Source organism: Rhea americana, unplaced genomic scaffold, assembly GCF_003343005.1.
Source record: "Rhea americana isolate MKP2758 unplaced genomic scaffold, rheAme1 scaffold_25, whole genome shotgun sequence".
NCBI classification, from domain to species: domain Eukaryota; kingdom Metazoa; phylum Chordata; class Aves; order Rheiformes; family Rheidae; genus Rhea; species Rhea americana.
In genome coordinates, this window is record NW_028186368.1 from 5,985,457 (window position 1) to 6,012,824 (window position 27,368).

At 36.7% G+C, this 27,368-nt stretch overlaps 1 protein-coding gene across 7 annotated transcripts in view; it reads left to right on the forward strand.

Moving 5' to 3' along the window:
- The first annotated feature begins 107 nt into the window (after nucleotides 1–107).
- FBXL4 (F-box and leucine rich repeat protein 4) overlaps nucleotides 108–27,368 on the forward strand; it is a 67,083-nt gene continuing 39,822 nt past the window's right edge. For 3 of the 7 annotated variants that reach the window (XR_014896112.1, XM_085306942.1, XM_085306948.1), the window contains exons 1-5: nucleotides 108–334; nucleotides 5,804–5,971; nucleotides 6,785–7,374; nucleotides 16,272–16,617; nucleotides 23,281–23,525. Coding sequence is in view for 6 of the 7 variants with exons in the window: in XM_085306942.1 (XP_085163068.1) it covers nucleotides 6,866–7,374; nucleotides 16,272–16,617; nucleotides 23,281–23,525 (1,100 nt within the window). In the remaining variant the exon portion in view is untranslated. Of the gene's footprint in view, nucleotides 364–524; nucleotides 674–5,106; nucleotides 5,249–5,803; nucleotides 5,972–6,784; nucleotides 7,375–16,271; nucleotides 16,618–23,280; nucleotides 23,526–27,368 lie in introns of all 7 variants that reach the window. The other 4 variants (XM_085306943.1, XM_085306946.1, XM_085306947.1 and 1 more) reach the window with 4 other exon arrangements.

Genomic DNA, 27,368 nt, shown 5'->3' on the forward strand with positions numbered 1-27,368 from the left:
CGGCGCCGCCCCTCGCCGCTGTGCGTTAGCGGCGGCTGCGGCGCGGCAGCGCGCCCCTCGCCGCGGGGCAGCGCGGCCGGCCGGGGCGCGCGGTGCGGAGCGGCGGTGCCGGCACGGAGCAGCCCGCGGGCTCAGGGCTGTTACTGCTGACAGCGTGTTGATACTTGCAGGCCTCAGCGGGGCTCCCTCCGTTGGGAGAAAAGTAGATGTCGAAGAAGGTCGCTGTCCTCAGAGAGCTCACGTGCTTGAGAGGGTCAAACGGGGCCCGAGGAGATGGAGCACGGCAGAAGGAAGAATCCCCAAAGAAGACAAACCTGGCAGTATTGGGACACAGGTTACGCCTCTCTTATACAGCTCTCCTTTGTAGGTTGTTGTCTGCTCTGGAAGCTTCAGACTCATACATAAATATTAATTGTTGAATAAATGATTGTAGTCTTACATAATTTGCATATTGTTACCACAGTTAGCAAATCACAACAAAACAGAAGCAGGGAAAGAGGTTAACTGGGTTTTTTTTTTTTTAGGTATGTCTTGGGGGTTTTCACTTTGTGCGAACTGACATTTAAAGCATCGTTTGTGCATATTGATGAATGGACAGTGTAAGCTAACCATCTGTATGCCCCAATAGCTGTTAGATTAAGATTTGCACAAGAAGGAGGCAGCTGACCAGCAGGTAAATACTGTAGAGAAAATAAATATATGGAAAGATAAGACAACACTGAAGAAAAAAAAACAAGGAGACAAGTGTGCTTGAACTGTTTATTGAAGGTAGTATTAAATGGAAATTATTTTTTGGCCAGAGGAAGAAAGTTTCACTGTAGTTGAAAGAGTAGACATTCAAAACAGAGTGGTATAATATTGGTGAATTTAGGCCTTGTGTAAAATGAAGTTGTGTGTGGTTTTTGGTGTGTTTTTTTTTCTTTTTTTCTTTTTTTCTTTTTAATGGAGTTTACCTAATGATTGACACATCCTAAGAAACAGAAAGTATTGTATGGCAAGACAAACTCCAGAAGGCAGTGTGGTCAACCTGACCACCTTATAGCTACTAAGTAAAATTTGTCTCATTATACTGCAATGCTAAGATATTTAATGAGTTCTGGTCTTAGCAGGAAAGAAGAGTCAGTAAATTGAGTAATTTGAAACTTTGAATGTTGGACTTTGAATGTTTTGTTGCTTATGGTAGCAACACAAGTAATATTTAAATAGATTGTCATAACATTCTATTGATTTTCAAACTGTATATTTATAAATTTCATATATGTAAAATGGCTATATTTCTAGTACCAGAACACACTGTGTGAAGAAACACACAAATACAGCCTGAGTTTAAAGTATGTTATGTAACAGCTTGTTAATTTTTAATTAATATTGACTCTTAATTTCAACAACTTTTGTGTTGATGATGGTATAATTTCGGAAATTAACGGGGAAAAATGCTAACTAGTAGTAAAATACACCATTTTAGCTTGTAATGTAAGGTTCCAGTATTCTCTCGGTGCATTAATGCATAAAGATAATTAAGAAGTTTTTCATTTACCATTTTTTTCTCTGAGATACGTGTATTAAATTTCATTAATCTTTCTTCAAAGATCACGCAAGCTATTGGTTTTTGTGATTTATATCTTCTTTGTAATTTGTCAATGTTGATGTTTCTTTTATAGTAGAATGAGAGAAAACCCTGCACAGTACTCCCAAGTGTGAGATGAGCAGAGCCAGTATAAAGAGGAATTACTACCTATCTGGCCTTAAAAATCAAACTCAGTATATACATGACTTGTATATACAGCATCTGTGTCTCTTGATATATCTAACAAAGGCATTGATAGGAACTGCTACAGGGATGAAATGTGCAGTCTTTCATTTTTTTTCCTGTATCTAATATCTGTGACTTGTTGTGCATTATACACATCCTTCACTTTGCTGTCCCCATACCACAACCCCCCAAATATCTTTCTATGTATTTTTCACTTTTTTGGTTGCTCAGTTGGGTTGTTTGGAAGCTGGAAAATAGATTGGTATAAATAACCTCCCTCTAAAAGAGACAAAATAGTCCAAAGAGATCTAGGTTAAAAAAAAAAAAATCAACAGAACAGTGAGGGAAAAAACTCAGACTTCTGCTTGGCATGGAAACTGGGTGAAGACTTGATTGTCAAGTGATGACTTATTTGCTCTTGAATGCTTTAAATTAATCAGTATCAGTTCCTATGAAATCTGTAGAGAAGATGTAAGGCATTTTCCTTTATCAAGATTTGTTGTGTTTGAAGGAAGGAAATGGTGAATTGCAGTAGAATTCAACTGTTGTTGTCTTATAGAAAATACCTTTTCCTTGGAGGAATGGATTAGCCCATATAACTGAAATAATTGTCAATTAAGTAACGATCTGAATAGGAGAGATTACAAGTACCAATAAAACAAGAGGATTGTGAAATAAAGTAGCATCCCTTTCTTGTGAAAGGCTTATTCCAAACCTAGTCTAGTCTGTATTTTTTTTTTTTTTTTTGTAATGACTAAAGGCAACATTTGCCTGCCAATTTGAACTTTGGGGTTCTGTGTTTTACCACTCCTTTGAGCCAGCACTGACTGTCRTGTTGTCTGACAATAAGTTGGTTCAAGGAGCTGAACTGACTGAAAACTATCCTTGCAAAAGGAGTAGTTAGCTCTTGGCTGGGTAAGCCCTTTGACTTGGCCCCCTGCCCAGCAGTGCCAGCTTGAGCAGTGGTTGTGAAGCTGAGAGAGGCATGGGTCTGTGTGGGGCATGCGGAGGGACTGCCAAGCTTTGGCAGCCCCAGTACGGGCAGGCTTGAACTGCTGTGGAAATGCAGTCTATTCTGGAAGCACAAATGCACACGTTGGCACAGAACAACACATTGCAACTTCACTGTGTGCTCGTAGCATATTGCTATTCGTTTCTAATGAAACCATGATGCCCTTTGTGTCAGCCTGTGCTAGCTGCTGAAGGTCTTGCTATTCATTAGCACCATTTCAGACCATTTAATGGTATCTTGACAGAAAAGGTTTATGAAATAAACCAAAGAAAAAAGCAGAACGCTGCTGCTTGGGAGGAAGATAAGAAGATGCATTTAAAAGAAACCTTTATTAAGCTTTGGTTTGGGATAATTATGCCTGTACAAAAAAACCTGAATGATATGCAGTAGGACAAATGAAGAAGATACTGTTAGGAATTGAAAGATACAGTTACATAGGACCAAATGGCTTTCTTGAAAGCAGTCAAGCACTTTGGAAAGAAAGAAAAACAGTTTTCCACAAACTTTGCACAGACATGAGCTACTCTGCTGCTGAGCTGTTTATGTTGTTTTCCATAGGCCCGAGTCTACGTTTTTTGTATTTCTTGCAAAGTTGGATCCCTTTAATTGGAAGTCAGCTCAGTTTCTGGTGGTTCTTGAACAAATCTCTCTGTCATCCAGCTATACTGATTTATTTTTAGTGTAATTCTTTCACTAACTTCTTAGACACTTAGGAAAAATTGCTCAGGAGGTTGAACTCCACACAATTCTTAATAATCTTTTACAATGTCGAACAGAAACATTTTGACCTGTATTGTTGTTCTAGTACTTATTTCTCTTTCTTTTGTATAGATTTGTTTCTTTGTGCTTGAGACACATTATTAAATTGTGTGTTGTTTTTAATTCTTTGAAAACAGTTTTTCTCCATTTGTATTGTTCAGACTAATGTACTTTCATAAAAGCGGCATACTCTGCACCTTTCCTTCTTTCTGCTTGCTGACTTATAGCCCTGTTGGCCAATGTCACCTACATTTGGCAAAGTGGCATCAATCTCAAGGATATTAAATTCTTGCGGATTACAGGAAAATCATCAGGTTGGTAGGTGAAAATGACCCAGATCAATGTTTCCATTACTGGTGAGTTTGCAGCATGGTTCCAGGTTACCTGTTCTATTAGACCTGGTGGCTGACCCATCTGCACACTTAAACTGACTGGCCAATTGGTTCATGTACAACTCTCAAATAGCTGGTGGTTATGTTGTTCTTAGCCCAACTGATAGGAACACAGCTGAAGTTGCGCTGCTGCTCAGGAATGGTGCTTTAAGAGCTCTGGGCTGTGGCTGGAGGAAGCTYGGAGTGGAGAGGTGAAGTTCTGTAGGATGCACATATAAGATAGTGATTCATACATACCTGGTCTTGAAATACCSTAAGTGATTCTTAAAATTGACCTCTGTAAAGCCAGAAATTGCCTGTAGCAGGTTCAAAACCATGTTACTCAATAAAATTTTGAGTTCAAAGTTGGGGTCCACAGGTAATTCTAGGATTTGACAATAGGTTTGTTTGATGTGCATTAGCGTATTGTGTAAAGAGTTTTTTTTGGAGGGGCGTGGGGGGAGGAAGGAGGGAGGGAAACGAAAGAAGAATGTGTTTTTGTAATCTTCACTTACATCCCAAAGCAGCTGCAGAATGAAAAGATAAAACAATTTTCTGGCTTTTGGAAGGAGGAAAGATTGGGATTTGGGGATTTTTTTCAGCACCTTTTCTAAAACAGCCTGTGTGGGGAAAATGCGACATGATTTAGTTTTGACGTTCCAGCAGAGTTTAAAGAAGAACCAGCATATTGTCTTATGCATTTCTGTCTGTGCTGAATATCAGGGGTAATTTGTGCTATTGACAGCGGTATCAACATGTGAAATTGAATGAAGGACGAGAACTAAACAAAAAGCTAGTAACAGGAGAGGGAAGAAAGTAAAAGAAGTGAACTCTTCATCAATAGACTTCCTTGCCCTCACAAGTAAGAGGCCAAACAGTGCATCCTGCTCTTATCTGTTACTGTACCTTCCTGTTGTGGACAACATTTAAGTGAAAGAGAGCTGCTTGTGTGTGTGTGTGTGTGTGTGCGCGCATTTTGTGAGAATGGATAAGAGGCATGTTGTTGTTGAAACACACAGTGAACTTAGTCTGAAGTGTGCAAAAGCCACTTTGATTTCTCTCCGTTTATTTATTTGCTGTACTTTAAGCTTATGCTCTAAAGGGCCTATAAAGTATGGTCTCACTTCTAGCCATTTGAAAAGGCATATATGTAGTATTTCCCAGGCAATAAGAGGCATCATGTTAATTGTTGTTTAATACATACTTTGCAGTGGAAGTCATTTCTGTTGGTTCAATGACTAACACAGTATGTGCCCTGCGATAAACTAATCTGCAACTCCAGTAAAGGCAGCTGAAGAAACATTCACTCTATTTTTGGATATGCTTAGTCATCTCTGTTCCAGCCTCTAACAGGTTACAAGCACTACTCTCTATTCTTTCCTAGTAAAGCCAATGAACAAGCTAATTGGAATATCAGCAGAAAAATGAAGTTTGTTCTTGAGAATATGAATACTGGAATGCTATGTTATTGCCTAAATATTTTGTGTATTGCTAGAAATATGAGAATACATTCCGACTTTCTTTACACGTTGGTAAATCTAACAGTTTACATCATTCAGGTATAGAGTGGCTGCTAAATATGGGACAACTCTATGTAAGAGGATCTTTATTAGTAGTGAATATGATATACCCCTTCTGTGTCCTGAAAACAACATTCAGCTATAAAAATTTCTTCACGATTGTTATTTGAAAACTTTAGTAAAGTGACTTATTTTTAATTTGGCTTTTCCTAATAATTATACCTGCTTGTTTACTTGTTCTGCTGTGTCATTTGGTCTAGGCAGTGTAAAACACATATCTTTAACAATAATTTTGTAGTGATTCTTTTTGGATGATCTTATATGCAGATCTAGCACATTTTATATCTAAATGAATCTATATATAAATACTAATATTTTCTCTTACCAGATATAAAATGCTTTCTATGGGGACTTTTGCTTCTGATGCCAGGATTCTGAAGATTTACTTTTTTGCTTGGCTTACTGGAAGATGATTAAACAGTATCATTAATGAATCCTTCAGGAGGCTGGTGATCATTATATCGTGGGGGAATGCTGTCATGGACAACTTCAAAGGGTAAAGAAAAACTTTTTTGTGAGCCTGTTTCAGGCTAGCATCCTTACCTAAGAAGGAGTGGGCTAAGTTTTTGGTTCAAATTAGCTCCAAAACTTACTCTTTTCTCTCAGTACCATTTACAAGTTATGGGTACAAGTTAGAGGAAGCAAAGAATCTGTTGGGTTAGCTGTCCAACAGAGACAGTCTAACAGCTGTCTCTGAAGGTTGCATTTACTTTTCAGATTATAGAATAGTTTAGGTATACTTGAGCTAGCTTTAAATGAACTAAATTGGGTCCTGGAAACAGTCTTACTACAAAATATGTGCAGTGAGGTTAATTTGTGCTGAGCTCTCTGCTGCTGCAGCCTGACAGGTACCCAAACAGTTTGTTTAAAGTCAGTTTTAGTTTAAGTCTTTCAATACTGTACTGCAGATAAGTTTAACTATACCTTCAGATACTCTTTTGTAGTTTTCTGCTGCAAGGGCCAGATTTCAGTTCATACTTGATTTCATTTTCATGAGTCAGTGCAGGATCTCCTCTTCCCCTCCTCGCCCCCCCCTCCCCCCCAATAAATCTCTGAAAGAATTTAACTGTTAGTCTTTTTGGTGCTTTTGGCTTAGTTTGGGCTAATATTTTTCTTCAGACTTTTTTTTAACAAAACAAATGAGAAGACACATCTAGTAGTCTCTAGCTAAGTAATCGTCTTAAAATATAGAAGTTTTTTAATGTTTTAGTATCAATACCTTGATTAAGAAGACATTCAAAAGAGTAACTTTTATTTGTTTTCTAAGGATATTTTATCTACTCACTATATTTATTCATTGTTTTATCAGCTCTTTTTTGAAACACCACAAGCAGTTAATGCACCTTATAAAGGACTCCTGACCTTTTGCAGCTTCATAACTCATATCTAGATGTCACCAGTGTTTCCCATGTTAACAGTTCTGAGCATGTTTTACTATATGTGCCTTCGGCGCCGAGCTAGGACAGCTACAAGAGGAGAAATGAACAGCCGGAGAGCTATTGAGTCAAATACCCGAGCCTTACCTATCAATGCTGAAATCGTTCAGTATGCCAAAGAAGTGCTGGATTTCAGCTCTCATTATGGTAGTGAAAACAGCATGTCATATACCATGTGGAATTTAGCAGGTATTCCAAACGTGTATCCTAGTTCTGGTGACTTTACTCAGACTGCCGTTTTTCGGACTTATGGGACCTGGTGGGATCATTGCCCCAGTGCTCGACTGCCGTTCAAGAGGACGCCACCCACCTTCTGTAGCCAAGACTATGTAGAACTCGCTTTTGAGGAACCAGTTTATCCTACAGCAGTGCATATTCTGGAAACATATCATCCTGGAGCTGTGGTTAGGATTTTGGCATGCTCTGCAAATCCTTATTCACAAAATCCACCAGCTGAAGTAAGGTAATTTTTTTTCCTCTATGCTTTTCTGTAAGATATTAAAGAGTAAAAAATCCTGTTTAGCAAACTTTACTTTTAGTATTTCTGTATTTGATATCTGACCCACTAACATTTTCTGCATGTGTTCAAAACAGTTGTGGCATATGTTTTAAGAACAACTTTATTTTTTACATGAATTAATGTAGACTCTAATATCAGCCTACGTTTTTGTAATGATAGTTCTTTTGTTGAAATTTTGATGAGCAATAATTATTTTTGCACAAAAAATCACTTGTGAAATGGAAGTTCCGCTGAATTATTCTCCGATAAGGAAAAGCAAATTGTATAGAAGAGCCTGAGGTTTTATGGTTGCTATGTTGTAATGTTTAAAGTAGCCTAAAACTCTTCTCTCTGTATGCTTTAGGAGGCTGTWTGTGTAGTAGAATCAGGTGTTGTAACTGTTCATTTGGAATTGGGGCCAAAACCAGAAGCACAGCACAGTGGACAAAAGTGATACCATTTGTCTCATTCAAAGTGCATGAACAGCACGTGATTTTACACTTRTTTTGTAGACTGAAAGAAACTGGTTCAGTCTTGTCAGTTTTCCATAGTCTAAGAATGCCTGACACACCTTCCAGTTTTGAAAGGGAGGTGGGAGTGAGGGAAAAAAAAAAAAAAAAAAGAGGGACATGATGACTGTTAAGATAATGAGGAAAAACCACTGTGAATGAGACATGAAACTTTCAGTTGGGAAGTTTAGAAACAGAAATGGAAAGAGAAAGAGAACAGGTAAAAGTTCAGAGTGGGGAGGGAAAATTGGGAAAAGCTATATAGTAATCAGCATTTGCCACAGGAAAGAAATTATATCAAACCCACAAAGCAAAGGAGGACTAGCAGAAGAAATAGTAACAAAAATGTTTTTAGATGCATCCTAAAGAAAGTAATATGCCAACAAATACTGTATACCTTTAAAATGCCTGCCTTGAAGGGAAGGCAGGTACAAGCAGATGTTGGCTTAGGACCTGCCTTTTTTTTTTTTTTTTTCCTTTCTCCTCATCTGCCTTTTTCAGATACAGCTTAAAAGTATATTTTGGGGGCTAACTTTTCATTTTACTTGCTTATTTGATTATGTAGCACAGATTTAGGTAGAGATTATTTTGGTAATTCTGTTGATAATGCTGTGCTACAGAACTTAATAGTAAGATAGTGAGTACACTGCTGTGCAGTACAAGGATATAATTCTGAGTAATAGGATAATGCTGTTTTTATTTTWAAAATGTTTTAAAGTCTGTTTAGTTCTTGTTTCATAAAAAAAACAAACTTTTCAAATTTGTGTAAAGACTAATCAGGTCAAAAATTAACTGAAGCATTTATTTAGTAAGGTGTACTTTTAAAAGAAAAAATTGCTCTGGGGCCTAAAAAGAGGAAAATACTGATACATGACTGCAATATATACAGCATTAATGCTTTTTTATAGCTCCTCTCGGGGTATGATTAGACTGAGAGGCCAGACGTCCRCTTTATCATAAGAAGGGCTGAAGCTTCTTTAGGACCCTGCCTTTCTCTTTGTAGGCAGAGTTCTGTTCTCCCTAGGTCAGGAGCGTTTTTGGTAAGAGGAAGGCTGGTGGTTTTAGCAATCCTCAGCACCTGTGATCTATGTGGTGCTAGTCCTGGTGAAAACTGTAGAGCTGTTATAGGTATTTTTTTTTCTTTTTGGCTTGCCTTTCCTTAGCAGGACTTGGCTCTTCAGCACTGCTCATTTGGTTTGTCTCCCACTTTCTTTTAAAAGAGACAGAACATGTCTTAACACACCAAATTYGAAGGGAAGCTAAAGGAACCCTTTCTCCAGATTAGGTGGCCAGTACTTTTTCTCCTTCAGCTGTATGTGGGGAACGTGAAGATCTGCAAGACTCTGATCTGTCTTCTGCTTAGATTCTCAGTACCTTGCTTTCAGTTCCAAAAATTCTCTGAGATACCAACTAAGAATTATTTTTCTGGGAAATGGAAATAGACCTGCTAACCTCAAGTGATTCTCTGTTTAACTAGTGTTTTGTAGGTCATTACAAAGGTTTTTTTTTCTCACTCCTTTTTAACAGTTCTTACTTTTTGTATAAAAAGAAGGCCAAATTGATCTTTTCTGTTTATTTTAGGAATGTCAATGTCTTGAGAGAAGCCTGTGGACTCTACTTAAATCTGTTGTGAGAGGAAGAAACCTATTGAGACTTGTTTAAATGCCATACTTAGTGGATTACAGTAGTCCAGCTGCATAATTTCTTCCTTTTTTCAGTATTTAAAACTTGAACTTAACCAAGACTTTGCTCTGCTCAAAAGTTTCTGATCTGCAGGAGGCCCTGTAAGGGCTTTGTGTACCAGAGTCCTTGCTCAAGAGGGCTTTATGTAGAAAAAATGGCGTAGAAAAATATTTCTAGCCTATGTAGTTGTATCACATATTCCTGTGTTGCTGATGCATTGGATTTTGCTATGAATGACAGCTTTTGCATGTCACTGTCTCAGAGCAGCTTTATTCAGAGTCCTTTTAGAGATGGGACCTACTCTTTGTGGAGTGGGGGGGGGAAAACTATTAATTTATTTTTCAGATTGGAATGTAATTATGCATAACTAATCCTAATGCTTAAAACATGAGAGTGAATTTCAAGTCTTCTGATTATAGCTTAACCACTACTTCAGCAATTTGAGGATTCTCTATCCTCTCATATTTTCTGCTCCCCTAAACACAGAAAATGTTTTATGCAGGGGACAGTGATGAGCAATGCTTTAAAATCATAAATTTGAGAGGAGCTTCTGTCTTTACACATGGAGACCTTCTTTGCTCTTGATTAGTGCCCTCAGGCCATGGCTGATGAGAAATATTTTGGTTTTGGTAGTTTCTTAAAATATACTTGCATATGTTAGTATCTACTTTCTTATGTGAATTATCTGAATGTAGAAAACCCAAGCAAAAATCATAGAATCAGTAAGGTTGGAAGGGATCTCTGGAGATCATCTAGTCCAACCTCAAAAATTATTAATCTGAGATTAAAGAAATATTGTAACATACCCTTTCAGTTTTTAAATAGTGAAGAATTCTCCCTCTTTTTATTGTATTACTTTATGCTATGATTATTTTACTAGTGTAACTTTTAGATTCTGTGTTGTGATACACATAAATTTTGGATTTTATGTACTTAAGACTTGGTGACAAAGGTGACTCAGTGTATTCAGCTGGTGAAGAAGACACACAGACMTAAGTGGGGCACTGTTGCTGGTAGTGGCATGAGCTGTGAACCCATCTAACCGATCTGGACGGTCGTATTTTGTTTCTGGTACTGAGTTGGACTGATSTAGCTAGGTTCTAGAGATGAGGAAAATGATTTCTTTTTTCCTTTTTTTTCTCTCTTTCCCCTCTTCCCCTTCTCCCAAAGTTTATTCCTGACAGTTCCCTAATGGCTTCTTCTGTATCAGCCCATTAGAAACTTTTTGATATTCCTAACACTCTTTCTTAGTGGCTGTCAGACAGGAAGAGAATGTGTCTGTTTAAATGGGAAGTATCAAGTAAAAAATAACTTTTTTTGAATTTTTTAACCTTTTCCTTTTACAAAAATATTTTTTAAATTTCAGAATAGCTWCTATTTTTCTTCCTTCTTTCTTAACTTAATTGACATTTCCTCTTAACTCATATACATTATGGTGCCATCACATATTCTATTCTTTGTGCTCAATAAATATTTTCCAAATACTCTGGGATGTGCGGCAGTGCTTGAGGTGCTGTTGCTTTACAGTGTATTTCCTTACCACTATGGAATKATTTCTGCTTTAGTAGATTAGAGATTGTTCTATGTTTTTGATTGTTTGTTTGTTTTTCTCCTTACTATTTTGTGCAGATAAGATATAACAAGTATTAACTTGTTTTCTGCAGGTCAGATATCAYGGTCATATGACTGGCTGGGAGCAGTTCCAGAGCTATCAGTGGCAGCATTCTGCCTCATATGTTCCTGCCRTTTCTTTCTTATTTATTTATTTAATTTTTTGGTTTCACCTTAAAGCCTTGCTACATGCAAAGCTCTTTTGAGCAAAATTCCAATTTTGATTTCAGACCTGTAGATTATAGGTTGGCTGAATATTTTCTTGGTCTACCATATGGCTGTGTTTGCTATAGGAGAGCAAAGACTTTCCCGAAAGTCTTGAAGCCTGTAGAGGCAGAAACTGCTGCAACCAGCAAAGCAGGCTGAGGAATACAAAATAGAAGGCTCCCTCTCTTTCTGTTAGGAAGCTCATTGTATTTAGGCAGTAGACTTTTTCTTAAAATCTGATTTGTGTGGGAATATCATGAATTTCTTCCCTAGCAGACAGGAATGGGATCAAAATGTTTGATAAATGATCTCCCGTTCTGATAAAGGACTGAAGCTGGAAAAGTAGTGTACTGAATATAAAATATCAGAAGTCTCTTGCTTGTAGGCATAGAGGCATACAAATGGCTCTTTTGCATTATTTTTTTTTCCCTTATGAATCTTTGATGAAGGCACCCAAAATGCTGCTGATACCATCAACACATTAGAGTGTGGTAAGGGACCTTCAGGGCTGTGTCACTAATGTGTAACACAAAACCTAGGTTCTATCCATTGGCATGCTTGCTCATAACTTATTTTGACATCTTCAGGGAAACGCAGATATCTCTTACCCAGAAGATCATCACAGAAGAATGAATTGGTTCATGGGACAGCGTTATTTTTGAGAAACGTATGAAAAGCTCAAGTGGATAAAGCAATTATTTGAAATATTGTTTGCTATTTTAAATGCCCTTAGAGCGTTCTCAGATGCTCTCTGCTCTCTCTGGTATTTCAGAATCAAGCTCTTAAACTAAAAATGATAATCTGTGACTTGCTCCCCCACAGTATACTGCTGAGATAGTGAACTGTACTCATCCCTTTGACCTGAATGGTTCTAAAATTCTTCCTATCATCAGACTTCCTTCCCTTTTGTGTTTACAAACTCACAGGTGTGGCCGTGGGTRCACTTTCCAAATTACATGGAGCCTCGTGTACTGAAACATCCATGGCATGGTAGGCAGAGCACCTGCCTTGACTAGAGGAGGTGGGATGTGGCACGTATCACGCTTACAATTCTTGCAGAAGTTGCAGTTTCAGCAAAGGCATGGTTTTATTTGCTGAGTTCCCATATATATTCCTTGTTGGTATACCTGACTTTTTCCCTTCTTTTGTCTTTTAATTCAGTTGCAAGTTCCTTGGGCTAGGGCATTTATTTTTTTGTGCTTGAGTAGCACCTAGTCCATTACTCACTCTTTATGCTGATCGCAATTTTATAACACAATAAGTCTTTTCAGTAGATAACAGGCAAAGTTTAATCTTGTCTCACAGGAGAGAAATCTGATTACTTTTCCGAGGAGCCATTTCTCAGAAGAATCTTTCTTATTATATGTATTCTTCAGAAGTAACGAGGTCTGTTCAGGTATAGTCTTAGCCATTGCCTTTGAACATCAAAGCTTTCCARTAGTGTTAGGTCAACAAAAAATAAGCAATAAATATATGCTCTCATTTGACACAAACTTTGCAAGTATGCTTCTCAACCTGAAAATCACTGTACTGTAGTTCCTATCTTCAAGGTGAAGAGAGTGGGAGGGTTTGGGGTTTTTTTGATTATTTTTGTTTTGATTTTTGTATAGGTGTACAAAATCTTTGGTATCAGAAATTTGAGTTTAATGAGTTCCCAGCTATTTTAATAAAGGAGGTAGTGACAAATGCAATGGGAAAACTGAGTCAATTAAAGCTGAATGGAAAAGTTGACTTAAATCCTCACTTTCTTCAGTCACTAAAGAGAGGAACACAGACTGTACTGCCTCTTGTTCAGGCCTTGCATGGCAGTGTAAAACTGAGGCTTTCCAGTACACTGCTAGTGAAAGCGTCTTATCAAATCATTCTCATTGCAACATCCATGAGCAGCTGTTACTGTACATTTGCAAGACTTGAACAAACAACTTCCTACCTTCAGTCATTTGATCCTACTTGATTTTTGGGAATACATAGAACCTTAGTAACTCTATGGGGGAAGAGAATAAATTTATTTTGATTTCTTTCCAGATATTTTTAAGGAATTCAATTTCTTTGTCATAGGTTAGCGCATCTTATATTCTGAACACATGCAGGCATTCCATCTTAGGGAAACTGATTTTTAGTACCCATTCTCAAACTAGAACTGTCTGATGAAAGACCTTTCCTTAGGAGGATTTGGAAACAGGTGACTGTAAAGAAAAATGCTTCAGAACAAAAGAACTGCAGTTCTTAGTAGGAGTCTCTTGGAAATTTGGACTTTTTGATCTATTTCCAACTGCAGTGTATTAAGAAGATGCATATGCTAGGGAAGAATATACCAACCCTGGCTGGAAGAGCAATTATTCTGGCCTGGTTTTGTGTGAGGTGTCACCAAGGGAGAGAAGAACATCCAAAGCAATGTAGTAGACTTTTTCTTTTTCTTTTCTTTTCTTTTTTTTTCCCTCCAGTCATACCAACAGCCAACTCCTTTAGTCAGATTAGTGGGCTGTTGATGAAATCAAAACAACATGATGAAAAGAATGGAGAATAGTCATAGTCTTTTTGTTCATCAGTAGTTAGTATATAATGTGAAGCTTCACAAGGCTGTAAAAAGTCTTGCTACATGTCTTTACTGTTCTCTAGTTTAGTACAAAGACTGGGAATCAGAAACATTGCTTTCTGAAGAAGGTTATTGCTTTGCAATTTGATGAACCTAGACCTCCAGATGCATTTTTTTTTTTCCAGAGTTGTGCTATTGACCGATAATCCTTTCTCCAGGGCAYCAAAGGAGAAGTAACTGAGACACTTTCAATTGAAAGTTGATGGTCCAGCATGTGCTAAAGAAGTGTAAAAAATAGCCTTGAGYTTCCCCTCGGAACAGTTTGACTGGGTATAAGAAAATGTCTAAGCAAAATGTCAGATGGTGATCTGGATGTTTTCAACAAAAAGGTCATTTACAATCCTAACATTAAGTATTTGCTTAGGGAATCAGCCTGTGCAAGAGTGTGCCAGTGGAACTACTTCTGTTTCTTTCTGCCATGAATTGACATTCTTTTTCTAAGCAAATGAAGTTTTCGTCTCATACTGATAATTCTCTCTTATAAAAGCTGTTAATCTTAGGGTAGAGTTGTCATGTCTCTTACGGTAGTGCTTGCTAACATGCTGTAGGTTCACTGATTCTGCATGTTTGCTTTCAGTTCATGACATTTCTTTTCCTTTGACAGAAGACTTCTGCAAGCCTCCCACTCTACTGTAMGGTATCTGTGGAGAGTTACGTGATGCAGGATAGGAAAACTTCTGTACATTCCTCAAAATGTCCATTTTGAAATGGAGGTTTCAGCATATATGAATAAATTTTACTATTCTGAAAATATTAGCAAATATCGAGCTTCTAAGCCTTGTTTGTATTAAGTGTGCTCTATTTTAATGGAAGCCTTGCGTTTTACTTTCTGTGATGATGRACAAATTTTAGGTATTTGGTTCTGGAGAACAAAGCATGTTGTTTTTATATATATAATGTGTGTGTGTGTATACACAAACACAGGCACACACGCGCATTCTGCTGTACACGTCAATGTTGAACAGTACTTGCAAGTTCATAGTAGTGATATCTGTTATGGAGAGCTGTGGTGTTGAGATTGTAGGGCAGATGCTGTATTTCTAAGACCTATGTGACAAGGCAGTAGGCTGAGAGAAATCTTTGAAGCGGGGGACCAGACTTCCATTGGGGAATAGATGGGGAGATTTCTAAGTTTCATACAAAGGATACAGAGATTTCTGTAAGCGTACTATCGAAGGGGTRGCAGCAGTGGTTGGTGGAGGCTTCCTTCTTAATTAACTAGACTTGAGTGTGAAGGAGAGGGGAGGAAGAGAACATCAGTGACTAAAATCCATTCGCTGGATGCGAACCCAAGCACACAAACACACAACAGGTTTTTGTTTTCAGGCCTTTTGACAAGTTTAGGAGCACTCAAGACCTAACAAATATAAGACTTCATTCTCTAGATTACTGAGTTGGCAGCAGGTTTCATTGCCATTTATTGGAGAAGAATTGAGGTGTGTGTGTGCAAATGCGRGTGTATATATGGAAGTTTTGTGCTTGCCCTGAACCACCTCCTGCCGCTGGGGAACGAATAGGATAAAGCTTCATCAGTATAGCGGTTTTTTCCCCAAATAATCCTTTTAAAAATAACTTGAAGATTCTGTTTCCTTTCTGTTTTTTATTTTTATCCTTAACCTYGTACAAATAAGACAATATGACAGTGAATAGCCTTTTAAAAGAATATTTTGCTTAGTTGGGCAGATAGGCAAAGCAAAGTTTAGACATTTTGTATTTTGTTAATGCTGCAGTTTGAACAGCTTTGTGACTGAGCGTGAGCTGTGACTTTTGTATTGATTTTGTGAGTATGTGTGCGTGTGAGAGAGAGAACCTTCTGTGGGGCTTGAGAGATCAGCTGACTTTGTATTTGAGTTAGTTAATAAGACTGCCCCAGGCATACTTGCACTAATGCATGATTGTTATGAAAGTATCTATAATCAATTTGTTAAAAATACTTTAACTGTGAAATATTAAAACAACTTGTAYGTGTGTAACAGTAGTCTAACCCAGGTGCATGACTACAAGTATACAGCTTGTTTTGTTATTTAGCAATGCAGAGAAAATATACTGAGATTATGAATGTGTGTGACGTGTTAAATTCTTCCTTAGGGTATTTACTAAATCTAGGGGAAAGTGTAACAATTTTCATTGGCTTTTCAATGGTGTTTCTCACTTGCTAAATATTTCTGACACAAGAGTGCTCTTTCTGCTTTCATAGGTTGCGTTAATAACTTTGATCTTGATCCCTGTATGGTATATACAATTCTTTTTCACAGATGGGAAATTCTTTGGTCTGAGGCACCTACAAAGGTGAATAGCCCACAGGCTCGGCAGTTCACACCTTGTATCAAACAGATAAATTTTCCCACAAACTTAATTCGCTTGGAAGTCAACAGTTCTCTTCTGGACTATTACACCGAATTAGATGCAGTAGTACTACACGGTGTGAAAGAGAGACCTATGCTTTCACTTAAGACTTCAATGATTGATATGAATGATATTGATGAGGATGAAGATGATGAGAAGTATGGCTGTGGAATGGACGCTCTTAAYAAACAGTTCAACGCTGTTACCCTCAGGGAGTGGCCAACTAATGGATATTTTGATAAACTGCCTTATGAGGTAAGAAGGAAATATTTGTACTGAATGTAGTTGTCTTAAGCATTAAGAGTGCAAAAATACTGTACAAGGTACTACTGATCAGCTTTTTTCCCCCAGTGTTAGAGTTCCTTGCACTCTTTTGTGGGTCTCCTACAATTATTGTAGATTTATGTCTGACTTCTAACAACATCTCAATCTGTTTACTTCCATGGATGGATATTAACAAGTCAGTTGGCTGTTATTTGCATAGTTATTGCAGTTCTGTTTCTCAGTAATCTATCCACTAACACAGCGTTTTTTTTTTTATGTTAGTTACTCTAGCTTCTAATTTCTAGCTCTTGAACTTAGAATTTTCTTGCAGTTTTCTGGTGATGCAGGCGCTAGTAGTTTGTATTCCTCGGACATAGCAAAGAAGAAAGATGTACAAAAGAGATGGAAAAGGACGGGATCAAAATTTGGAAGTGATAATAAGCTAAATRTTTCTTTTTCTGTTACCTCACTTATAAAAACCCTAGAACTGTGTTCTTGAAAGTGCCTTGTCRTTTTCACATTATTAGCTTATTATGAAATGAGCTTCTTCTGTYTGGCTAAGTTTTGAATCCCAATGCAAGTGAAAAGTGCTGTAGCTCTGCTCTCTGGACTCGTGTTCGCTGTCCTGTTTTGGTGCACTTGTGTGGAACAAAAAAATAGCAGAAAAAAGTTGTGATCCTGTGCCTGTATGGGAGTTGCAAGTATGTTTAAAGTTGCACAGAATCACAGAATGGTTGAAGTTGGAAGTCAATGTAAATAAGTATTATCTTTCTTGTAGTTTCTAGTATAGAGATTGATTGAGCATGACTGCTGAATATTGTGTGCAGACCTTGAAATTCATAGTGGAGTGTAACCATTTGTGGAGGCTGATACCAGCCTGCATTAAGTATAGTCAGATGAACAATTTAGAGACCACTTGATGCATCATCTTCTCCTCTCTTGAAATAAACTGGGTTTGCACAGAGTGGAGAGAAGCCTTTATTTGCCAGTCTGAGCTCTGAATTTAGGTGGAGACAGATTTCCTACTCTTTAGGCTAGTACAATCTGTCAAAAGAAGCAGGTGTTTCTTTCCTGTAGTAGTACATCAGGTGCTCAGATTGCTTTTGGCTTGAAGTAGATCGGCTTTTGAGACTGCGGGGAGAATAATGAGAGATGGTGTCCTTGGTTGCAGGGAACTTACAGAAACATGTGATCTCATTAGCGTTTTGTTTTTTTTTTTTCACATTTTATTGTGTTTTTATCATGGCCACTTGTCTCTAAATACCCTAATTCTGTACCAGGCAGTGTTGGGTGCTGCTGTGGTCTAGTTACTGGCAAAAGAAATTTGTTGCACTTTTTTAGAGGAAATGAGGATGGAGAATATAAATACRTTGGAGAAAGATGGTGAGAGCTATCTTCTTTTTATATTTTTTTCAGGTCTTTGAAGGTCTTCGTTTTCACTCAAACTATTATGTGAAGTAATATGTTGTTATGTTAGATCCCTGTTGAGTATATGTTGGATCTTATCCCTATTGAGTCCAGAAAATCTTAGCATGTGTAATTGTTTGAAAGTTTGTTCTTATTCAGCCATTTTAARAAAATGCCTCTAGTGAAAACCTGACTTAAATCTAGGAAGCTTAATTTGGAAGRGCTAGATATATTGATCTGTAGTATGGTAGATTACTGGGTAGTTTACTTTAATAACCTTATTGTTGTTTCACATAATTATACAGGTTATCRGGATTATCATTAAGGAAATATTTGTGTAGTGCTGTTACTCCTATGAACTTCTGTCTCTGTATTCTCTTCTGCGTTTTTTGGGTACTAGCCTCCTTTTTTCTTTTTTTTAACATACTGGGTTTCATTAGTGCACTTATAGGGTCTATCAGTACCAAACACTTTTTTTTTTCTTTTGCTTTGATTTAAAGAAACTGAAAATATGGGTAGAATATTTGTCAGAAAACTACAAAGGACTCTTTCTGGACTGGTTTTGTGACAACAGAAATCCTAGTCTCCTGCTTTTCTGGTTCAGGTAGAAGGTTTGGGTTTCWGTTAGAATAACAGAAATGTTACTCTTTGTAGTATGACAATTTTTATAGCATCAGATATGAGAACAGTTCTTTATACTGTCTTCAAGACCAGTGCCAAATTATTCTGAGAAGTGCTGGAACTTTGTAATGATGAAATGCAGCATCCACTGACTCATTCYAATTCTAGTTATGATACACTATGTGAAAATTAGTATCTTCTTATATGTTCATCCTGACTGTAAATATGTGACTGTTTCATAGTCTTTACATAGTCTTCATATTCCTTGAGCTGCCTGTTTAAGACTAATTCATGCTACTGTCAAATTGTTCACAAAAGATACAGTCTGAATGGTCTTCTAGAGTTGTCTTAAAATARAAAACTGTTCCTCTGGTCTTTCACCATTTTAAGTTTTCTGAAGCTTTTGTAGATGATGCTTTCATTATATCACTTTTTGGAATGGCATTAAGAATACCTTGGTGCAGTGTRTTCAAAAAACATTAGAAGAGTCTAGTTTCCTCATGCCAACAAAAGAGAAAAATRGTCAACTCCTGGGGCACAGGATTCCTTAGAAGGAAGCGTGAAGTCTTGGATCAGCTAGGTGAGAGAATTTTTCTTCATGGCTCATGGGCTGTGTTAACCAATSCTTAGTAGCTGTGAAGCGTGCATACTATCATCTTATCTCTAGAATTATGTTAAATCTGAGGAAGGACTTTCTAGGAGACTCTTCATGTCCAAATAGTCTCCAACTGCCAGCTGCCATAGCAGAGTAGACTGAGCATGTGTAGAAGAACTCTCTAGCTTTAACCTTCCTGGAGTCATGATTTGTTTGTGCAGTCTGTCAGTAAGATCCTTTGTGTTCTGTGAATCAAGAAAAGGCTTAAAGCCTTTGCGGCCTTTCATTGCTGAAAGGATCGGGATCCGGATCTGTACCCTGGTGGTATAAAAACCCACTGCACCAAAGTGTTTTATGAGACTAGGAGAAAACAGAAAGACTTAACTGGTGGTGTTCTGTGAAGCAGTTGTGTGATCTGCTCTCTGTACATTCACATGCAGAGTTGAGTGTGTATGTGTCTGCTGATGCAAGCTATCATCATGGAGCTGTGGAGTTTGTTTTCCTAAACTACACTGAGGCATGTAGGAGTAGGGGTACTAGGGAGTACCACTATTTACTTCCTGTCTTCCTTCTTTTTGTCCGCGTATCTCTTGTCCTTTAAGTGTTTCTATCAATTCTAATTATTTAGAGTGTAAGCTGTGGAACCCCTAGTTGCAGAATAATAATAATAAAAAAGGCAGTCTAGTATTCATTTGAATGTTTCTGAATTAGTGGTTTGTATATGCCAAAGTACTTTCATATTGGAAAAAATGAAGAATTAAAGGAGGAGGAAATTCCTAGAAAGTACAGGATTTCGGGGTTTGACTAGTTCCCAAGCATTGTTTCCTTGCCAAATCAAATTCTGTATTGTTGTAGTATAGTTGCAGAAAGTATGTTATTAGGTCTAAAAGATGATCGTTTACTATTATTCATGTTTCTTTAGAAAGCTGAAGAAACTTGTTGGAAAGTAAGAACCATTAGCAGACACACTATTGGTAGTTTTACTCCATGTATGGAAGGATGTGGTGGAGATCTTGTCTCGGCTTATAAGCAAACTCTGATACAGTGAGGGAGACTTCTGTGTTTTTAAGCTATGTTTTTTAGTTTATGTGTGTGTCTGTGTATATATATGTTTTTAAAAAAAACTGTGGAATGTGCATTTTGTCCCTAGAAATGGGAGAAAGCACTTCTGATGATTACAACTTTTTGGTCTATCATACCCTAAAAAGGTAAAGGTAATTGGTGTAACGTTAGCTATATTCTGTTTTCCTCTYTTAAATTCCTGTGTAGTATTTTTCCAGTAACCGTTGGAAACAATAATGCTGCTTGCATAATTCTTCATAAATGCTGAGTAACAACAATTGTTTGCAAGAAACTCTGTGTTATGAGATTAGTTTTCAAAGCAGATACTCAGTTCCCCAGCATTCTGGGAATCACCGTGAACACAGCATAGCACAGTGCAGCACATCATGTCACATATTCATTATAGTATCAAATTGCACTTTATGCTAGGTTACACATACATAAAAAGCAGATTTCTGACAGACRCCAGACTCCAGAGTAAGTGATTAATGGTTATTAGCCTGTAGATTTGGAACATGCTATCTTTGTTGAATCAAAGGCAAGAAAAAAGTATTTATATCTTAATGTCATAGTAGTGATATTTCATTATATTTTTTTCATTCTAGGTGTTAGAGTAGTGTAATTTTAGTAAAAATAAAGAAGGATTATCTGTTCTCATTAAGATTCATGTGGTAGAGATTTCATCTCAGGTGGAGAAGAATTGCAGCATTCTGTATATTGTGAAATACTGATTGAAGTCRTCAGTTAGTGTAAAAGGACACTGGTGAGGCATTTATAGTTTCATTCAGCATTATCTTCACTGCTCAAAAGTCAGAGCAACTTTTCTCCCATATAACAAAATTTGTGTTGCTTTGTTTTAGCAGGCATATTATGCCACATTAATTGTAGGCATAAATTCAGCTAACTCTGCAGCCTTCACTGCTGGGCTGTTTGCTCTAGAAAACTTGATAAATAAGCATTTGAAAACCTCAGAGAGGGGAGGACATTCAGAAAGTAGTTATTCGGGTGGATTACGGCAATGGAATAGCTGACAGATTGCAAAATAGCCTGAAGTTGCCTTTCAGAACATTGAAAAATTCTTTCAAGTGAATTGATAGTATTAACAAAATAGGTATCTGTTTAGATATCTATTACTGGAATAGCAGACAACTGTGTTAAGCAACTTATATGCTAAGGCATGTGTGTGAGCAAGGCAAAAATCAAGATATTAACTTGAGATTATATTAGCTCCCAGTTAGTTTGCTCCCTCAGATATCAAAAAAGCCAACAACCTAAATGTCAGTTGGGAGCAAGCTTTGATTTATACTGTATCATTAAATGCACTGCGTGTATGCAGTTCATTACTGTTGCATTGAAATGTCCACTCTGATGCTCAACGTGAAGCTGAGGTAAGAGTTCCAGATGCCTGTGCAGGAGGAGGTCTKTGCTGATATTTGTGGGATGAAAAAAGTGAGAAGACAGGGAAGGCTGAAGTCAGGCTTGAGAGAAGCTTGAGTATATGCACATACTGTATGCTTTGAATTTGAAGTTAGTTTTTTGTAAATGAAAAATCTGTACATGTGTAGTAGTATTTTTCATATTTGAATACTAAATCTGGAGCTGAGTAGGAAGTAAAGTCTCTCATTTTGCAGGAAACTGAACTGTTTTCTTGCTCCGTCTCTTCCAAAACTGACAGGAGGTAGGGATTAACTTTCCATGAAGTGGTACTTTGGAAGTACAATTTGTTTTGGATCTCTTGAAAAGCTTCATTTTGATTCAATGTTGCAAGTTTTAGTCTTATTTTTGACAATTTTGTCATGTGAATCCATGCAAGAAGTTAAAATGTTAAAATTAAACATGATGATATTTTGAAAGAGTCACAGGACTATTTTTTTTTTTTTTTAATTTACACTGATTCATTTCAGGGAGTTATTGTTTCCCACTCTACTTGAAGGTGTGTAGTCAATTTTGATTATATCACTTGAGTGCAAGTGTTTATGGCTGTTAAAGGAAGTCCTAGTTAAGTCAACATTAATTTTTAGATTTCATTATTCAAATGTATTTTTTCTCAGCCTCTAAGAGAGGCATTGYGGTGAGGTTTTTTTGTTATTTCCTAAAGTGAGTGTTTGTATGRTGTTTTTTTGTTGATATTTGTTTTGGTTAATGTTCCTTTATAAAGGAAAATAAAGCATGTTAGGAGAATAGGATACTTACTCATTTCTGCATATGAGACAAGTCATTACAAAAATAGAGTGATGCTAGTGAGAAGAGCTGATAAGCCAGGGTAATTCAATTTGATTTTAAAAAATTTTGCATTTCAGATTTGACTCTGGCATAGAATGAAGATGCAGTGAAAGTATTACAGCAAGAAGGAAGTTACTTTATAAAAGATGATCTGTAAATGTTGAACTCTTTATCTAGTTCCATAGTCCAGCTTATGAGAGGATGTAAGATAGAACACAAAACCTTGATTTTCTTTTTTTTTTCTTTTTTTTTTTTTTTAAGAGCAGGGAGCAGAAGAATAAATCTAGTGCAGTGCAAGAATTGGAGAAACTGGACCATAGCATGATTTTCATGTACTCTGCAAATGTACCACCAGCTAAAATCCAAATCCAGAGAAGAAAGGGATGCTGATTTAGTCTTCTGAGCAACAAATGTGCAGATGTTGTGAAGGGAAATATGTAAACATAATATTTACATATATATCACTATTTAAATTAGCATGAGTAAAGAAACTTTTAATTTGAAAATTTCCTGTCACTTTCATATGTTGATCTGCTTTTCCTTTCTTATTTAATATGCTGTCAAATTGAGAAAGCAGTGCAATCCTATTTAATAGTTGATCAATGATTTGAGAAGTTACTTTTAAGCAAAAGGATTTACTTTTCTTTGAAGTTGGAACATCTTTTATTATTCCTTTGCAGTTTTCCCCTAACATTTCAAGTGCTGTATGATCATATATGACTTTCTATTTTTGTATTTTAATATAGCTCATCCAGTTGATTTTGAGTCACCTTACGGTACCAGACCTGTGTAGACTAGCACAAACTTGTAAGCTACTATATCAACATTGCTGTGATCCTCTACAGTACATTCATCTCAGTTTACAACCTTACTGGGCAAGGATTAATGACACATCTTTGGAATACCTCCAGTCTCGCTGCACTCTCCTCCAGTGGCTGAATTTATCTTGGACTGGAAACAGGGGAGCCATCTCTGTTTCTGGATTTAGCAGGTCAGTGCTAAATGTACAGAAGTATTTTGATGAGCTGTGTGTGTATAGTGGCTGCTCAGTAGTTTGTTGCTAAGACTCTGAATTCTAATAAGATGTAGAAGGCAAACTTTGATTTACTGTAAAGGATGTGATTTTTATAACGTAGGAAAAAAAAACCCAGCTAAAACAGTAAGAGGTACTAGATGCAGCAGCAGCAGTCTGTTTTAATATATAAAATCTGCATGTGCCGAATTGCCTGTGCCTGAAAGGCTTCTTCCAGGCGGAGCAGTGTTTTACTTTCTTCCGAGATTCCAAAAGACTCCAGCTGGAACTATGCTACAGAAAATCCATCTTACAAAGAAAACATTTGGAGAGTTGTCCTGTGTATAGATGAGTCATCAGTAGGACTATATTGGAATGGCTGCATTAAGAAACTGATTACAGTGCATGCTTATAAGGCACAGGCCCTAAGTAATCACTGGAGTGCAATGTAGACGTAAATATTTTCATAAAAATGATTTAAAACATTAGTGCTGTTGGGAAGCAAGGGGGTTACATGTGCATCTTCACACTGAGATGAAAATATGACTATGCTGTAGGTCATTAAAACAGCAAATTCGCTGGGATTCTTCCCTGTATAACAGCCATGTTCTCTGCTTGTTTAACTTCTCATTTCTTGTTTCTTTGCTCATTTGAATTAGTTAAACAGCATCTATCAATGCATTTCATTTAAAGATTGGCCCTTCAACTAGAAGCTAGATAATCAGCAGTGGCAGGTGAAAGCTGAACTTGACAGATAAGAAACAGAGATGTTTAATGTATCTTAAAAATGAGTTGTCTTAGATTTCCTTCATTTTCTGAATGAAAAGGTTAAAAAGTACTCAAATGTTTTTCTTTCCTTTGGTGCCCCCAGGGAAGTAAAGTAACTTGAAGAAATACTCTGTTAGGATGAGAATGCTTTTTCCCAGCCCCTCAGTATAATCAAGAGYGTTCTACTCTTTTAGGTTTGGTGGAAAAAAGGGATAGATAAGACTTAGTTGAATGGGATACAAAAGTTTATCTAAAACTTGRATTTTTAGATACAGTGTGCTGAAAATAAATGTGAGCTTGAGTTTAAATTCAGCTCTGAAGTCATCAAGTTTTTGCTTTCTGATGCTTAGCTATTAAATGTTTTTGAAAAGTGTATGCATGTTTATGTGAATTTTCTCATTTTCATGTTTTTTTTGAACRTGCAGTACTGCTTAAAAAAAAAGTCTTTAAATGATTGTCCAAGTTCAAAGGATTATAAACTTTGCTGTTCTTGCATTTCTGACTTCTAGTTAGTTGAAAACATCTTTATTGCTGATTATTGTTTTTTGACTTCACTACTGAATTAGTATCAGCAATTCTGGTCAACATTTCTAAAATAATAAATATTCATAGCTTTATTATTAATAATCTCTGAATAAAGATGGTCAGCTTATGTTCATTATAGTGAACAATATTTATAACAGCTTTGAAGGCGAGAAGGATGTGTTCTTAGACCTTGAGACAATTGTTAAATTGTGTGTATTTCTAGGGAAAAGTAATCCTTGGAAGAGGTACAAGCCGTCCGGGAATGAGATGCAATTTTATCATTTTTGAAACAAAGATGTGAGCTAAATAATTTAAGTGTGACTTCTACTCAGAATTTTCAATTTTGAATCTAAACCTGCCCTGTGTGATTTGTGTTTTGAAAGTTTTCTTTTTCCCTATACAGAAGTGAGTTTGAAACTTTGTTYTGTAGAAGTGTCTTTTTTGTGTTTATAAAAGCAGAAAAAAGGTAAAATTTCCAAACACACTGATGAAGAATGTCTAAAGAAGAAAAATTTGTGTTTGGGAAGTTTGCTGGTCTTCAGAAATGAAAATGTGCTTCACATTGGCTCTTTAAATATCTGTTAATGCAGGAGATGTGTGAGACTAACTCTTTCCTTTCAAAAGCRTTTATGTAACTTTATCCAGGGAAAYGACTTCCAAGTGAGAGATACTACTCAGAAGGAGAAATCTGTCAAATGTTTTGTTTTTAATTTTCTCAGCTATCATTAAGATACCACTGTTAAGTGGATATTAGAACACCTGGGACATGGAATCCTGAAGCCCCGCAGGTATTCCTTTTGGACTTCTAGACATTTCTCATCTAAACTGAGTTTTGAGTCTTAACCAAAACAGACTTTCCAAAGAATGGTGGTACTTTGACTTTCCTAGAAAACCTACTTTACACTTAAATTTTCTTTGTCATTTCCTTCTCAGAATATGAATGTTGCAGAAGAGGTTGTCAGTTAGCTAGGCAGACTGCATTGCTAGTTTTGTCAGTTATCTGATGATACTGATTTACTAATAGAAGTTGATCAGATTTTAAGATTGTAAGTGACCGTTGCAAAAAGAAGTATTTGGATGGGGCTGTCTGTATCCATATGTAAGAGTAATGAGCACATACCACTACATTTACTAGTGTAAAATCTCTTGCTGCCTACTGCTTGAATCTTTCTGAATCAATTTATTGGTTTCACTTTCCTCCTCTCTTTGACATCTCCCTAGTCTYGCTGATCTCTGTGCTTTCTGATCATGGTTGGTATGCAGAGGAAATGTCTGATAAGGCAATKAGGCGTTGCTATAGAGTACCAAGCTGTGCCTTTTATTTTGTATTTAGTTGGTGAAAAAGTCGTCTTATAACTTGAGACTGAATTGAAAGTAGCTTAAATTGCTTGTTCTTCTACTTGTAGTTTATCAGCTTTGAGATAAGTTGCTGCATAAACAACCATGAAGAGCTTATCAAACTACTCATATGAATGTGCAGAGAATCCTGCGGAAGAGTTATAACAGCACAAAGGACTCCATTACATTCTTTAAAAAAGACCTATCTATATTTGTTAATTTGAGAGGGGGGGGAAAAAAAGGGTGTTTTATAAATACAAGTTGAAATAACTTCATAAACACTAGAAACTACTCCAGTATAAGAACAATAAAATTCTAAAACCAGAATACCTCATCCTTATAAGAAAGTGCATTTTCCATTTGACATCTACAGGACCTGTTCTTAATCTTACGTTTTGTTTACTTTTTTCACTTTTGTCAGTATTTAGTGTTAGAATTGGCACTGTCTGATTCCAGACTGGTAAAGTTAATTTCATTCTTGCAGCTGTAATGTTTAGATTGTGATCTCTGCAAGTGGATGCTTGTTAAAATGCTACTCTTGCTTGAATTTTATTTTGGAGAACGTCTTTCCAAAATGCTTTTATCTGTAATTGGTTTCTTATGACATTTACCTTAAAAATTAACTTGATATAAATTTGTTTGCTCTGAAAGGTTCATAGAGACATGGTTTAAAGAAATAAATGAAAATATGTATGTTCTTGGAAAAATGTATTAAAGTGGTAGATTTAAAAAAAATAAGAAATATGACTAAAGCAAATACTGTATTATCGTGAGAAGACAGAATGCTTCGGGCATATGAACATCCTAAGGCAAAGCTGAGGGTATTTTTACTTATTGATAACATCTACTCCTTAGGGCTAAAAATGACTAACATAAATTTTTCATTTCAGCAGAAAATTTAAAAAGAYTAAACTTTATAATTTAGATTGAACTACAAATATACTGAAAAGTGAAAAACAAGTAAAATGAGTATTTGAGCAGTCTCAAGTGTCTGGAAGGAAAAGTGACAGAGAATAAACAAAGATTGCATGGAAAGCGTTACATAAACAAAACTGTTCTCCTGGTATTAGAGGTCTGCTGAATTTCTTCATTCAGTGGAGTAACACTGTGGGAGGAACAGAAAAGTGAGGCAATTTGATTAGAGGTATACTAAATATCAGAATACTGAATAAATACTCTGAAGTTTAAAGA